This window comes from Schistocerca gregaria, chromosome 11 (genome assembly GCF_023897955.1).
Source record: "Schistocerca gregaria isolate iqSchGreg1 chromosome 11, iqSchGreg1.2, whole genome shotgun sequence".
Lineage (NCBI taxonomy): Eukaryota > Metazoa > Arthropoda > Insecta > Orthoptera > Acrididae > Schistocerca > Schistocerca gregaria.
The window spans coordinates 100,775,146-100,791,705 of record NC_064930.1 but is presented as its reverse complement, the minus strand read 5'-3'; the positions used below and the strand labels follow the sequence as shown (position 1 = coordinate 100,791,705).

At 44.0% G+C, this 16,560-nt stretch overlaps 1 protein-coding gene across 2 annotated transcripts in view; it reads left to right on the top strand.

Moving 5' to 3' along the window:
• Positions 1 to 16,560, top strand: part of LOC126295227 (neprilysin-2-like) — a 229,318-nt gene that overhangs the window by 16,435 nt on the left and 196,323 nt on the right. For both annotated transcript variants that reach the window (XM_049987574.1, XM_049987573.1), the window contains exon 2: positions 7,386 to 7,491. In XM_049987574.1, the coding sequence (XP_049843531.1) occupies positions 7,481 to 7,491 (11 nt within the window). In that variant the 5' untranslated portion in view covers positions 7,386 to 7,480. The remainder of the gene's footprint in view (positions 1 to 7,385; positions 7,492 to 16,560) is intronic.

Below are 16,560 nucleotides of genomic sequence, written 5' to 3'. Positions count from 1 at the left end.
CGGACAGGATGGGCGCAGCCAGTAAGGGAGAAATCCAGGAGCCGGAAGGAGTGAGTGGTATGACCTACGACGATTGCCTGGGTCTCGGAAGGATTGATTTTCAGGAGCCACTGGTTACACCAAGCGGCAAAAAGGTCAAGGTGATTCTGGAGAAGGCGTTGGGGGCAGTGGAGGGTAGGAGCGAGGAATGCGGTGTCATCGGCATATTGCAAGAGGTGTGCTGGAGGGGGAGGGGGTTTGGGGCATATCTGCCGTGTACAGAAGATAGAGGAGAGGGGAGAGGAGAGAGCCCTGGGCACACCTGCAGAGGGGTAGAAGGTGTGGGAATTGGCATTATGGATGGTAACATAGGAGGGGCGGCGGGAGAGGAAATAGGCCATCACACGGATGTAATTGACAGGAAGGGCGTAGGTCTGGAGTTTAAACAGGAGACCGGGATACCAGACACAATTGTAGGCCTTTTCGAGATCGAGGGAGACAAAAATGGCGGAGCGACGGGAGTTAAGCTGGAGGGAGAGCAGATGAGTGAGGTGGAGGAGTTGGTCAATGGCAGAGAAGGAAGGTCGAAAGCCACATTGGGTGTTGGGGAGGAGGTGGTTTTGGTGGAGGTGGTGATGGATGCACCAGGAAAGGATTGGATTCCAAGAGCATGCTGAACACCAATGTGAGATAGATAGAACGGTAGGAGGAGGTATCAGATGGAGGCTTGTTGGGTTTGGAGAACATCAGGATACGGGAGGTTTTCCACAGGTCAGGACAGAAGCCAGTGGCAAGGATGGCATTGTAGAGGGTGGCAAGGACTGAAAGGAAGGATGGAGGGCAGTGTTTGAGGCGGCGGTAGGTAATGCAGTCCTGGCTGGGAGCAGTGTTGCGTTTAATGCGAAGTCTGAGGCTGATGTCCTGTGTAGTGATGGGAGAGTTAAGTTCAGATGGTGGTGTTTGGCCCTAGTACTGGAAGCTAGCTCATGGCGCCCCTTAAATGCACGTGAACAGGCAACCTTTCCCACCAGAGGGAGACACCAAAGCTGCGACTGCCACAGCGGCGCCACCGCCAGAAACGGAGGGCGACTGTTTCACACTACGCGCTGCGGCGCGCTCTTCAAAACAGCAATTTTTAACCACGGCTCAGTCGTATGAAGAAATTGTGTGAAAGAGAAACTGAGACACGGAAATTCCGAGCTTGCTGTTTTCCGGGAGGACGTGGTTAACAATTGCAACCTCTTGATGTCTCGATACATAAACCATTTAAAGTGTATACGAGACAGTTGTGGAATAAATGGATGACGCATGAAACTTGCCGGGAATTCACACCAAAGGAAGCTTTAAAACGACCTACAATCAAAGTGGTTTGTTCGTGGATAAGACGTCCATGGTCTAGAGTGACAGAGGATATTATTGTTAAATTTTTCAAGAAGTGTGGCATAAGTAGCAATCTAGAGGGGCAGCGAAGTTCGCGTTATATATGATGAGGGCAAGGATGAAGACGAAGAGGAAGGAAAAGAAGCAGGAGGAGAAGAAGAAGAGAGTTCAGACAGCGATCTTGAGGAATTTTAAAGTTCAGTTCAGTTTGATAAACTAAGAAGGTTCTTAGTCTCGCTCTGCAATCTAATAATAAAAATGTTATTTAAAAAAACGCTTAAAAATAAAGTGCGCCTTACAATCCGCAAAATACGATGAATTTCCACGAATGGAACGGTTACAGGCCACTTTTCAAACAGCGCTCTCATAATGTTTTTACGAGGGTTCACTGGAAAGTGATGGCGCCACCTCGGTAACTCTTCAACAGTTGGCAGCCTTGGTATACGGCAGGTACTGGCTTGTTCCAAAGCCTCTTCTCTACAGCTCGAGTTGGCGGGAAGGCTTCGCATTGAACGGTTGCGTTGTTGCAGTGCAAAGTATGGAACCCTGCGCAGACGGCCGGTCAATGCGATTTAAGCAACGTGCAGTCATTGAATTCTTGACACCAGAAGGTGTCACCCCAAAGGAGATTCATCAGAGAATGAAAGCAGTTTATGGTGATTGTGTTGATGTGGGTCTATGGAATATCGACACAAAGGCTCGCTCCAGAAAAAGAAATTCAAGACGCAGCCCTCAGCTGGAAAAATCACGGCCACAGTGTTCTGGGACGCAGCTGGTGTTATCCGTGTTGATTTCCTCATCGTGGAACACCAATAAATTCAGATCATTACGCCACAACGCTGCGAACTCTGAAACGACGGCTCAGATAACTGCAGCATCCAAGAAGAAATCTTGGGAAGACTTTGGAAACAGGTTGGAGACTTTGGGCCAAGCTGATGGAAAACCATTCTGGAGTGTAATTAGCAGTCTTCGAAAGGGAGGTAAGAAGGAAATGACAAGTATTTTGGACAGGTCAGGAAAACTGCTGGTGAATCCTGTGGATGCCTTGGGCAGATGGAGGGAATATTTTGATGAGTTGCTCAATGTAGGTGAAAATACGATCAGCATAGTTTCAGATTTCGATGTACAATAGGATAGGAATGATGATGGAAATAGGATCACATTTGAGGAAGTGGAGAAAATGGCCAATAGATTTGCAGTGCAATAAAGCGGCTGGGGAGGATGAAATCAAGTCGGAACTCATCAAATACAGTGGAATGTCAGGTCTTAACTGGCTACACAGGATAATTGAAATGGCGTGGGAGTTGGGACAGGTCCCATCAGACTGGACGAAAGCAGTAATCACACCAATCTTTAAACATGGAAAGAGAAAAGATTGTAACAACTACAGAGGTACCTCTTTAATCAACGTTGTGGGTAAAATCTTCTCAGGTATTGTTGAAAGGAAAGTGCGAGTATTAGTTGAGGACCAATTGGATGAAAATCAGTGTGGGTTTAGGCCTCTTAGAGGTTGTCAGTACCAGATCTTTAGCTTATGGCAGATAATGGAGAAGTGTTATGAGTGGAACAGGGAATTGTATCTACGCTTCATAGATCTAGAAAAAGCGTATGACAGGGTTCCTAGGAGGAAGTTATTGTCTGTTCTACGAGATTATGGAATAGGAGGCAAACTTTTGCTAGCAATTAAAGGTCTTTACATGGATATTCAGGCAGCAGTTAGAGTTGACGGTAAATTGAGTTCATGGTTCAGAGTAGCTTCAGGGGTAAGACAAGGCTGCAACCTGTCTCCACTGTTGTTCATATTATTTATGGATCATATGTTGAGAACAGTAGACTGGCTGGGTGAGATCAAGATATGTGAACACAAAATAAGCAGTCTCGCATATGCGGATGACTTAGTTGTGATGGCAGATTCGATTGAAAGTTTTCAAAGTAATATTTCAGAGCTAGATCAGAAATGTAAGGACTATCGTATGAAGATTAGCATCTCCAAAACGAAAGTAAAGTCAGTGGGAAAGAGATATGAACGGATTGAGTGCCAAATGGGAGGAACAAAGTTAGAACAGATGGACGGTTTCAAGTACTTAGGATGCATATTCTCATAGGATGGCAACATAGTGAGAGAACTGGAAGCGAGGTGTAGCAAAGCTAATGCAGTGAGCGCTCAGCTACGATCTACTCTCTTCTGCATGAAGGAAGTCAGTACCAAGACTAAGTTATCTGTGCACCGTTCAATCTCTCGACCAACTTTGTTGTATAAGAGCGAAAGCTGGGTGGATTCAGGTTACCTTATCAACAAGGTTGAGGTTACGGATATGAAAGTAGCTAGGATGGTTGTAGGTACTAGTAGATGGGAACAGTGGCAGGAGGGTGTCCACAATGAGGACATCAAAGAAAAACTGGGAAGAACTCTATAGATGTAGCAGTCAGGGCGAACAGGCTCAGATGGTGGGGTCATGTTACACGCATGGGAGAAGCAAGGTTACCTAAGAGACTCATGGGTTCAGCAGTAGAGGGTAGGAGGAGTCGGGGTACACCAAGGAGAAGGTACCTGGATTCGGTTAAGAATGATTTTGAAGTAATAGGTTTAACTTCAGAAGAGGCACCAATGTTAGCACTGAATAGGGGGTCATGGAGGGATTTTATAAGGGGGCTATGCTCCAGACTGAACGCTGAAACGCATAATCAGTCTTAAATGATGATGTTGATGATGATGATGATGATGATGATGATGATGATGATGATGATCCCATCCAAACCCAGTTAACGAAGGTGGAGGCATTACTTTTCATTCAACCCTCGTATGTACGACACACAGAAATTGAAACTTCCTGACTGATTAAAAGTGTGTGCCGGACCGAGACTCGAACTCGGGACCTTTGCCTTTCGCGGGCAAGTGCTCTACCAACGGAGCTACCCAAGCACGACTCACGCCCTGTCCTCACAGCTTCACTTCTGTCAGTACCTCGTCTCCTACCTTCGAAACTTTACGTAAGCTCGAGTCTCGGTCCGGCACACAGTTTTAATCTGCCAGGAAGTTTCATATCAGCGCACACTCCGCTGCAGAGTGAAAATCTCATCCTGGACACAGAAATTGTTGAGCAGATCACTCGTTTTCGGCTATTAGAAAGCTGAAATTGGACTTGTGCTCTATCCTCTCTGAGGGGAGAGCGAACGTCTTGTGCATTTTCACATCGCGTCTCGAAGATATGATTAACGACTTTGCTGACATCGAAACTACAGACTTTGCTGAGTGCTAAGTTTCGTTTATTTCTTCATAATATTTTTAAAAAATCTTGTTGTAGTGTCATCTCTTAGCAGAAACCAAAGTAATTAGGGTTTTCCTTCTTCAACTATAAGTATTTTACATGCATAAGATCAGTTACCATATTTATACATTTGTAAGGTAATCAGACATGTAAAACTGTTATCTACATGGAAATTCGATTTAAATAGGTTACCGGTAGTGAGCTAGAAGAGAATACAGGATCTATCAAAAAGAATCAACCCATATTTTTTTTAAAAAAAATCGTAACTCTTATGTTATTTGATATACGTGCATGAACAATGTACTGTTGGAGACAGCAAACTTGGGTTTTACGTGGTTCCCGCGAGATAGCAGTAGTGTGCACCCATTTGTGGTGTAGTAAAAATGGTGTCGGGACAACAGAAAGCGTTTTGTGTTCTACCCTTCGCGCAGTGCGTGTCAGTAACAACTGTTCAAATGGTTCAATTGGCTCTGAGCACTATGGGACTCAACGTCTGAGGTCATCAGTCCCCTAGAACTTAGAACTGCTTAAACCAAACTAACCTAAGGATATCACACACATGCATGCCCGAGGCAGGAATCGAACCTGCGACCGTAGTGGTCGCGCGGTTGCAGACTGTAGCACCTAGAACCGCTCGGCCACTCCGGCAGGCTAACAAGTGTTCAGCCTGACTTTCGCACTAGGTGCGGTGTGGATCCTCCTAAAGCATAGAGCATTAGAGAAGATGGCGTGAACAATTCAGAGAAACAGGTTAATCGTGTAAAGGCAAATCACCGGGCTGTCCCCGAGTGTCTGACACAGACGTCGAACACATCCGCCATGGTTTCACAAGGAGTTTGCAGAAATCCGTCCGCCGTGCAGTCCCACAGCTCAGCATGGCCCCGATGTTCGTCTGGCATGCGTTGCGTCTACGTTTACTCAAGAAACGTTGCAATATTCAGCTACTGCAAGCTCTTCGTGAAGGTGACAAACAACAACGTGTGGATTTCTGTCATATCACTTTTGGCAAGATGGAGGATGACAGTTTTCTTCCACGTTTAGTGTCTAGTGACGAGGCTATATTCCATTTAGAAAGAAAGGTGAACGATCATAGTGTGAGAATATGGGGTATGGAACAACCCCATGATGTTGGACAACATGGAAGGGACACTCCAAAATTGAATGTGTTTCGTGGAGTTTCACGGGGAAAGGTGTATGAAATATCTACATCTACATCCATACCCCGCAAGCCACCTGACGGTGTGTGGCGGAGGGTACCCTGAGTACCTCTATCGGTTCTCCCTTCTATTCCAGTCTCGTATTGTACGTGGAAAGAAGGATTGTCGGTATGCTTCTGTGTGGGCTCTAATCTCTCTTCGCCAGATATACGTAGGAGGGAGCAATATACTGCTTGACTCTTCGGTGAAAGTATGTTCTCGAAACTTTAACAAAAGCCCGTACCGAGCTACTGAGCGTCTCTCCTGCAGAGTCTTACACTGGATTTTATCTATCATCTCCGTAACGCTTTCGCAATTACTAAATGATCCTGCAACGAAGCGCGTTGCTCTCCGTTGGATCTTCTCTATCTCTTCTATCAACCCTACCTGGTGCGGATCTCACACTGCTGAGCAGTATTCAAGCATTGGGCGAACAAACGTACTGTGACCTACTTCCTTTGTTGTCGGATTGCATTTCCTTAGGATTCTTCCAATGAATCTCAGTCTGGCATCTGCTTTACCGACGATCAACTTTATATGATCATTCCATTTTAAATCACTCCTAATGCCTACTCCCAGATAACTTATGGAATTAACTGCTTCCAGTTGCTGACCTGCTATTTTGTAGCTAAATGATAAGGGACCTATCTTTCTATATATTCGCATCACATTACACTTGTGTACATTGAGATTCAATTGCCATTCCGTGCACCATGCGTCAATTCGCTGCAGATCCTCCTGCATTTCAGTACAATTTTCCATTGTTGCAACCTCTCGATACACCACAGCATCATGTGCAAAAAGCCTCAGTGAACTTCCGATGTCATCCACCAGGTCATTTATGTATATAGTTTTCTTTGCCGAGAGCACTGTTACAGGAAGCACTATCTAAGTATGCTTGAAAGGTTTCTTTTCCCACAGCTGGAGACTGATACGAAAGACTCCAGTAACCAACAGGATGGGTCACCGCCACACTGGTATCTGGAAGTGCGGGAATTTTTAAATCGGAGGATTACTGAACGATGGATCCGTCGACCTGGACCAAACGATTCAGCATTACATTACTGGCCTCCAAGGTCACCGGATCTGACTGTGTGTGATTGTTTCTTGTAGTAGTTTATAAAAGATTCCGTTTATGTGCCTCCTTCGGCAACAGCAGTGAATGAACTGAGACGTCGCATAACAACAGCTGTGCAAGCTGTAACTCAAGCTTGCTGCTGTGTGGGAACAATCTGAATACTGTGTTGACATATGCCGTGGATCTCAAGCGGGGCATAGTGAACATCTATGAAAAGGTATGATATAAAGTTTTTGAGTTTCCCGTTCATAAAAAAACAAAATTCGTTGTATACGTTTGTTAGTTTCAGAATTATACACGTGCCAAATCGGATGATTCCTTTTGATACGTCCTGTGTAATGAGGCCGCGAGAAACAAAGTTCTGAAAAAGGCTCGTTTAACGTTTCCTTGTCACAGGATAGCTTCTCGTTTAGATTTCCGCAGCAGACAACTTCAGTGTGTCACTAAATATCACAACACCCGTTATTGCTTCTGTTTCCTCAGGAACGTTGTGACGTGCCAAGAGGCGTACCGAGACGGCCGTTGCCAGAGTCAGCAGGCTGGAGTCTTCTGAAGACGACGAGGAACTTCTGCTGGACATGGTGGGCGGGTGAGTAGACCAGCAAAGATTAACACTTGTTCTTATTCATCTGTATAAGGTGCTGCACATACCGGCAGTCCCGTTTATTTACTCCTCGCCGAAAAACCTTTTTTACCAGGAACGGAATAAAAAAAAAGTGTTAGTCAAGTTGGTTAGCTACCAGGGGCGACGTTAGCCAGCACCGTTGACCGTTGCCATTTTTTTTTTTTTTACCAAATTAAGAACTTCAGTTCGCGTCACCAGGACGGCACCCGAGTTCAGTTTCTCTCTTCAAGGCCTATATATTTAACTGAACGTGACGTCATGAACTTAACACACTACTGACTTTAACTGATGATTACAAAACATCGGTGTGTTTCAAGTATTGTTGACACATGTCATAACTTATGCACACTACTGGCCGTTAAAATTGCTACACCACGAAGATGACGTGCTACAGACGCGAAATTTAACCGACAGGACGAAGATGCTGTGATATGCAAATGACTAGCTTTACAGAGCATTCACACAAGGTTGGCGCCGGAGGCGACACCTGCAACGTGCTGATATGAGGAGAGTTTCCAACCGATTTCTCATACACAAACAGCAATTGACCGGAGTTGCCTGGTGAAAAGTTGTTGTAATGCCTCATGTAAGGAGGAGTAATGCGTAGCCGGCCGTGGTGGCCGAGCGGTTCTAGGCGTTCAGTTCGGAACCACGCGACTGCTACGGTCGCAGGTTCGAATCCTACCTCGGGCATTGATGTGTGTGATGTCCTTAGGTTAGTTAGGCTTAAGTAGTTCTCAGTTCTGGGAGACTGATGACCTCAGACGTTAACTACCATAGTGCTCAGAAATATTTGAACCATTTTTTTGAGAAATGTGTACCTTCACGTTTCCGACTTTGATAAAGGTCGCATTGTAGCCTATCGCGATTGCCGTTTATCGTATTGCGGCATTTCTGCTCGCGTTGGACGGGATCCAATGACTATTACCAGAACACGGAATCGGTGGGTTCCGGAGGGTAATACGGAACGCCGTGCTGGATCACGACGGCTTCGTATAACTAGCAGGCGAGATGACAGGCATCTTACCCGCACGGCTGTAACGGATCGTGAAGCCACGTCTCGATCCCTGAGTCAACAGATGGCGACATTTGCGAGACAACAACCATCTGCACGAACAGCTCGATGACGTCTGCAGCCGCACGGACTATCAGCTTGGAGACCGTGCCTACGGTTACCCTTGCCGCTGCAGCACAGACAGGAGCGCCTGCGATGGTGTGCTCATGGACGAACATTGGGTGCACAAATGGCACAAAGTCATTTTTTCGGATAAATCCAGGTTCTGTTTACAGCATCTACATCTACATCTACATGACTACTCTGCAATTCACATTTAAGTGCTTGGCAGAGGGTTCATCGAACCACAATCGTACTATCTCTCTACTATTCCACTCCCGAACAGCGAGCGGGAAAAACGAACACCTAAACCTTTCTGTTCGAGCTCTGATTTCTCTTATTTTATTGTGATGATCATTCCTACATATGTAGGTTGGGCTCAACAAAATATTTTCGCATTCGGAAGAGAAAGTTGGTGACTGAAATTTCGTAAAAAGCTCTCGCCGCGACGAAAAACGTCTATGCTGTAATGACTTCCATCCCAACTCGTGTATCATATCTGCCACACTCTCTCCCCTATTACGTGATAATACAAAACGAGCTGCCCTTTTTTGCACCCTCTCGATGTCCTCCGTCAATCCCACCTGGTAAGGATCCCACACCGCGCAGCAGTATTCTAACAGAGGACGAACGAGTGTAGTGTAAGCTGTCTCTTTAGTGGACTTGTTGCATCTTCTAAGTGTCCTGCCAATGAAACGCAACCTTTGGCTCGCCTTCCCGACAATATTATCTATGTGGTCCTTCCAACTGAAGTTGTTCGTAATTTTAACACCCAGGTACTTTGTTGAATTGACAGCCTTGAGAATTGTACTATTTATCGAGTAATCGAATTCCAACGGATTTCTTTTGGAACTCATGTGTATCATCTCACACTTTTCGTTATTTAGCGTCAACTGCCACCTGACACACCATACAGCAATCTTTTCTAAATCGCTTTGCAGCTGATACTGGTCTTCGGATGACCTTACTAGACGGTAAATTACAGCATCATCCGCGAACAGTCTAAGTGAACTGCTCAGATTGTCACCCAGGTCATTTATATAGATCAGGAACAGTAGAGGTCCCAGGACGCTTCCCTGGGGAACACCTGATATCACTTCAGTTTTACTCGATGATTTGCCGTCTATTACTACGAACTGCCACCTTCCTGACAGGAAATCACGAATCCAGTCGCACAACTGAGACGATACCCCATAGCTCCGCAGCTTGATTAGAAGTCGCTTGTGAGGAACGGTGTCAAAAGCTTTCCGGAAATCTAGAAATATGGAATCAACTTGATATCCCCTGTCGATAGCGGCCGTTACTTCGTGCGAATAAAGAGCTAGCTGCGTTGCACAAGAGCGATGTTTTCTGAAGCCATGCTGATTACGTGTCAATAGATCGTTCCCTTCGAGGTGATTCATAATGTTTGAATACAGTATACGCTCCAAAACCCTACTGCAAACCGACGTCAATGATATAGGTCTGTAGTTAAATGGATTACTCCTACTACCCTTCTTGAACACTGGTGCGACCTGCGCAATTTTCCAATCTGTAGGTACAGATCTATCGGTGAGCCAGCGGTTGTATATGAGTGCTAAGTAGGGAGCTATAGTATTAGCGTAATCTGAAAGGAACCTAATCGGTATACAATCTGGACCTGAAGACTTGCCCGTATCAAGCGATTTGAGTTGCTTCGCAACCCCTAAGGTATCTAGTTCTAAGAAACTCATGCTATCAGATGTTCGTGTTTCAAATTCTGGAATATTCCATTCGTCTTCCCTGGTGAAGGGATGGTCGCATCCGTATTTGGCGACATCGCGATGAACGAACATTGGAAGCGCGTATTCGTCATGGCCATACTGGCATATCACCGGACGTGATGGTATGGGGTGCCACTGGTTACACGTCTCGATCACCTCTTGTTCACATTGACGGTACTTTGAACAGTGGACGTTACACTTCAGATGTGTTACGACCTTTGCCTCTACCCTTCATTCGATTCCTGCGAAACTATACATTTCAGCAGGATAAAGCAGGACCGCACGTTGCAGGTCCTGTACGGGCCATTCCGGATACAGAACGACTGCTGCCCTAGCCAGCACATTCTCCAGATTTCTCACCAATTGAAAACGTCTCGTCAATGGTGGCCGATCAACTGGCTACTCACAATTCGCCAGTCACTATTCTTGATGAACTCTGATATCGTGTTGAAGCTGTCTGGGCAGCTGTACCTGTACACGCCATCCAAGTTCTGTTTGACTCAATGCCCAGGCGTATCGAGGCCGTCATTATAGCCAAAGGTGGTTGTTCTGGGTGCTGATTTCTCAGGATGTATGCACCCAAATTGCGTGAAAATGTAATCACATGTCAGTGCTGGTACAATATATTTGTGCAATGAATAACCGTTCATCACCTGCATTTCTTCTTGGTGTAGCAATTTTAATGGCCAGTAGTGTACCATTTTTCACGTTAAATGAATATCCGCGAAGCTCTCGCTGCTTTTCCGTACCTCAACAAGCAACTAGCCAGAATGAGATACGCTGTCCAGTCACCTGTCAAAAGTCCTTTTAGCCTTTTGCAGTGCAGACCGCTAGGGACTTGCAGGAAGAGCGTCAGTAAGGTCCTGGAAGAAGGTCCTGGTAGGGATGTGGAGCCGTTCCGCATCCAGTTCTCTTGCCAGCTGCGCTGGATTTCTCTGAGTGAATGGCCCGATCCAGGTGGTCGCCACAGATTCTAGAGTGGGTTTAAATCCGGGGAGTTCGAATGCAGGGGCAGTGTGATAAAGTCATCATGGTCCAACCAGGCACGGACACCGCGAGCTGCGTGACGTGTAGCGTTGTCCTGCTGGTAGATGACATCATGCCGAGGAAAAACAGATTGCATGTAGGGGTTAATACGGTCACCGAGGATAGACGCGTGTAGAGCCGTCCTGCCTTCTAGACTCGCGAGAACTCTCAGCGAGAGCCACAGAAACAGTCCCCAGACGAGGACCCTCCGACGAATGTTGCAAACGTAACGTTAGCGACAGCCCCGGACGGTGCACAAGTCCCGCCCATTCACCCCCGACCACACCAGTCCATATCCTAAGCTCCGCCCAAGGTGTGCCGCATGTTCCAACGTCAAAGTTGTTCGTATCACAGATATGCCAGTCATAACAAGGGAGAAAATCAGTAGTTAGTACGAAACACAGTTTTTCTGGTTGTTGTTGTTGTGGTCTTCAGTCCTGAGACTGGTTTGATACAGCTCTCCATGCTACTCTATCTTGTGCAAGCTTCTTCATCTCCCAGTACCTACTGCAACCTACATCCTTCTGAATCTGATTAGTGTAGTGATCTCTAGGTCTCCCTCTACGATTTTTACCCTCCTGTACTAAATTCGTGATCCCTTGATGCCTCACAACATGTCCTACCAACCGATCCCTTCTTCTGGTCAAATTGTGCCACAAACTTCTCTTCTCCCCAATCCTTTTCAATACTTCCTCATTAGTTATGTGATCTACCCATCCAATCTTCAGCATTCTTCTGTAGCACCACATTTCGAAAGCTTCTGTTCTCTTCTTGTCCAAACTGTTTATCGTCCATGTTTCACTTCCATACATGGCTACACTCCACACAAATACTTTCAGAAATGACTTCATGACACTTAAATCTATACTCGAAGTTAAGAAATTTCTCCTCTTCAGAAACGCTTTCCTTGCCATTTATTCCCTCTGCTCTGACCTGCATCAGTTATTTTGCTACCCAAATAGCAAAACTCCTTTACTACTTTAAGTGTCTCATTTCCTAGTTTAATTCCCTCAGCATCACCCGACTTAATTCGACTACATTCCATTATCCTCGTTTTGCTATTATTGATGTTCATCTTATATCCTCCTTTCAAGACACTGTCAATTCTGTTCAACCGCTCTTCCAAGTCCTTTGCTGCGTCAGACAGAATTACGGTGTCATCGGCGAACCTCAAAGTTTTTATATCTTCTCCATCGATTTTAATACCTACTCCGAATTTTTCTTTTGTTTCCTTCACTGCTTGCTCAATATACAGATTGAATAACATCGGAGAGAGACTGCAACCCTGTCTCACTCCTTTCCCAACCACTGCTTCCCTTTCATGTCTCGCGACTCTTATAACTGCCATCTGGTTTCTGTACAAATTGTAAATAGCCTTTCGCTCCCTGTATTTTACCTCTGCTACCTTCAGAACTTGAAAGAGAGTATTCCAGTCAACATTGTCAAAAGCTTTCTCTAAGTCTACGAATGCTAGAAACGTAGGTTTGCCCTTCCTTATTCTAGCTTCTGAGGTAAGTCGTAGGGACAGTATTGCCTCACGTGTTTTTCTGGTATCATTGTGAAAAGAATTAGAAATATGTTCATTGAATATGCGAGTTGAAAAATCGTCAATAAGACAGAAAAATAAAAATGGTATCCACACTGTCTTTTTTATTTCATGAGCTTTCATCTGCACTGTATCAAAAAATCTGATATTTGTTAACTGCAGTGTGTAAGAAATTTTGCTGAGAAATATTAATTGGTAGTATCGCCAAGGATGCTGTCCATTTCTCGATTGTCTAAAGTCAATGTTGTGCACAAACAAGGCAAAGTCGATGTCTTGGTTTGTTTCTGGGTACCTCATTAAGTCTAAATAATATAAGAGTGGGATAATGTAGAAATGCGTAATGCAAGCAGTCAGACATTTATACAGTGACAGTCTTCATTAATATTTGCCTGTGTAATGGGTGAAAATTTGCTTGTGAACTCTTATGACTGCTTGCTTATAGCTGACACGAAATTACTTTGAGTTCTTCGTAAGTGTTTGAGAGCTGTAGAGCTATTATTAAACATATGTACATAATTTCGTCAGTGTCATTCCAACACATCTTGTTGTTGTTGTTGTGGTCTTCAGTCCTCAGACTGGTTTGATGCAGCTCTCCATGCTACTCTATCCTGTGCAAGCTCCATCATCTCCCAGTACCTACTGCAACCTACATCCTTCTGAATCTGCTTAGTGTATTCATCTCTTGGTCTCCCTCTACGATTTTTACCCTCCACACAGCCCTCCAATGCGAAATTGGTGATCCCTTGCTGTCTCAGAGCATGTCCTACCAACCGATCCCTTCTTCTAGTCAAGTTGTAAAACAAGCTGCTCTTCTCCCCAATTATATTCAATAACTCCTCATTAGTTATGTGATCTACCCATCTAATCTTCAGCATTCTTCTGTAGCACCACATTTCGAAAACTTGTTACTCTCTTCTTGTCTAAACTATTTATCGTCCATGTTTCACTTCCATACATGGCTACACTCCATACAAATACTTTCAGAAACGACTTCGTAACACTTAAATCTATACTCGAAGTTAACAAATCTCTCTTCTTCAGAAACGCTTTCCTTGCCATTTGCCAGTCTACATTTTTTATTCCCTCTGCTCTGACCAGCATCAGTTATTTTGCTCCCCAAATAGCAAAACTCCTTTACTACTTTAATTGTCTCATTTCCTAGTCTAACTCCCTCAGCATCACCCGACTTAATTCTACTACATTCCATTATCCTCGTTTTGCTATTGTTGATGTTCATCTTATATCCTCATTTCAAGACACTGTCCATTCTGTTCAACCGGTCTTCCAAGTCCTTTGCTATCTCTGACAGAATTACAATGTCATCGGCTAACCTCAAAGTTTTTATATCTTCTCCCTGGATTTTGATACCTACTCCAAATTTTTCTTTTGTTTCCTACACTGCTTGCTCAATATACAGATTGAATAACATCGGGGAGAAGCTACAACCCTGTCTCACTCCTTTCCCAACCACTGCTTCCCTTTCATGCCCTTCAACTGTTATAACTGCCATCTGGTTTCTGTACAAATTGTAAATAGCCGTTCGCTCTCTGTATTTTACCCCTGCCAGCTTTAGAATTTGAAAGAGAGTATTCCAGTCAATACTGTCAAATGCTTTCTCTAAGTATAGAAATGCTACATAGAAACGTAAGTTTGGCTTTCCTTAATCTTTCTTCTAAAATAAGTCAGTATTGCCTCACAGGTCCCAACATCTTATCGTACTTTAATGTGTGTTAGATATCAGTTTTTACAGCATTTGGGCACAACAGTCAAGATTACCTTGTGTATGATAACTTTATTGAGAGTGCATATCTATGTTTCATTTTGACAGTATTACACAAACTGCTAAGAAGTAGTAATAGCACAACACTGCTAGAATGAAAACCGCGGTAAAACAAAAAACGACGAACAAAGACACAACAGCGACGAGGACTACTATAGAGTAGAAATATCTCTGGAGTGAGCATTCACAAGCGCAGAATTGATTTTGTGTTACCAACATACGTTGCCACAATGGTCACGTGATATCGGGACGCCGTAGATTTGCCCAACATTTGTCCTACAAATTTTGACTGTTGTCATATCGCTAGTAAAGACAGATTCCCTTCGTAAGTGCTGTGGATTTAGTATAGACGTTTTGCAGGCACCATAACAGTTTACGTCTGATATTTGAAATAAATTGGGTTCTTAGCTTTGAAGAGCAAAATGAACGAGCATGACGTCACAGAAGCTTCAGGTCAGCATGTATTTACAATGTCTTTCATGTCACATCTCGTCAAGTCGCTCAACATAGTACTGAACGGTGAAATTGGGGTTTTGAGTCACCACCCCTAATATGCATAAAATGGTACAGTATAGTATCAGGACCGAGGAGCTAACAACGACAAAATTTGTTCTTGATCAATTACGTTTGGTAAGTTACGTTTCAAAACATCGACAATTATTTGCTAGGGAAAATATGCACATTCATACACATCAAAGAAAGCTTCAAACGAATTAATGAAGCCTGTTAAACTTATCCATTATGTTTTTTCTTACGTAATTAATAATGTCATTAACAACTGTATTTGACTCTTTCATTAAAGCTGACTCTTTTGCTTAAAATGTCATATGGTGGAATTTGCTTAGTCTACTTATGTTCTTATACCAGGTGATCAAAAAGTCAGTATAAATTTGAAAACTTAATAAACCACGGAATAATGTAGATAGAGAGGTCAAACTTTACACACATGCTTGGAATGACCGTCCGATTATTGGCTTTGGGGTTACCTGAAGTCGCAAGTGTATCATGATATATCTAGGGATGCTGAAAGACAACATCCGACGCCAATGCCTCACCATAACTCCGGACATGCTTTACAGTGCTGTCACAACATTATTCCTCGAGTACAGCTATTTTTGAGGAATGATGGTGGACATATTGAACATTTCCTGTAAAGAACATCATCTTTGCTTTGTCTTATTCTGTTATGCTAATTATTGCTATTCTGATCAGATGAAGCTCCATCTGTCGGACGTTTTTTGAACTTTTGTATTTTTTCGGTTCTAATAAAACCCCATGTCATTCCAAGCACGTGTGTCAATTTGTACCTCTCTGCTTTCTACATTATTCCGTGATTTATTCATTTTTCAAATTTATACTGACATTTTGGTCACCCAGTACATATACATTGTGGGCGTCAGCGCCGTTGTGTTATCGTAAAACCTAAATAACTTTTCGCCTTCAGATATACGACCTCGGTTGTGTAAGAAAGTGGAAAAAATATCGCAGTCGTCATGGAACAGCTCCAATTTGTCACTAAAACAAAGCGCTATTATAAAATAAAAATTATGAAGATACAACAGTACAAAATCCACTATTATAAGTAGAATGAGCGCGGTGAAAATAGGTTAACTTAAGATGTTAACAGTCTGGTACCGTCAAAATTTTATTCCCGAGAAACCTTGATGTACCGTGAAATGACGTGACGTTCCGTTGACGACCTGTGCGAATTCCTCCATTGGAGAGGTATTGTAGAACGTTTCATTGTTGTGTGACGAGATGTGACGTCACCTGGTGGCGGAAAGGCGAATTGGCATTAAACAGTTGAAGTCGTCCCTAGATCACG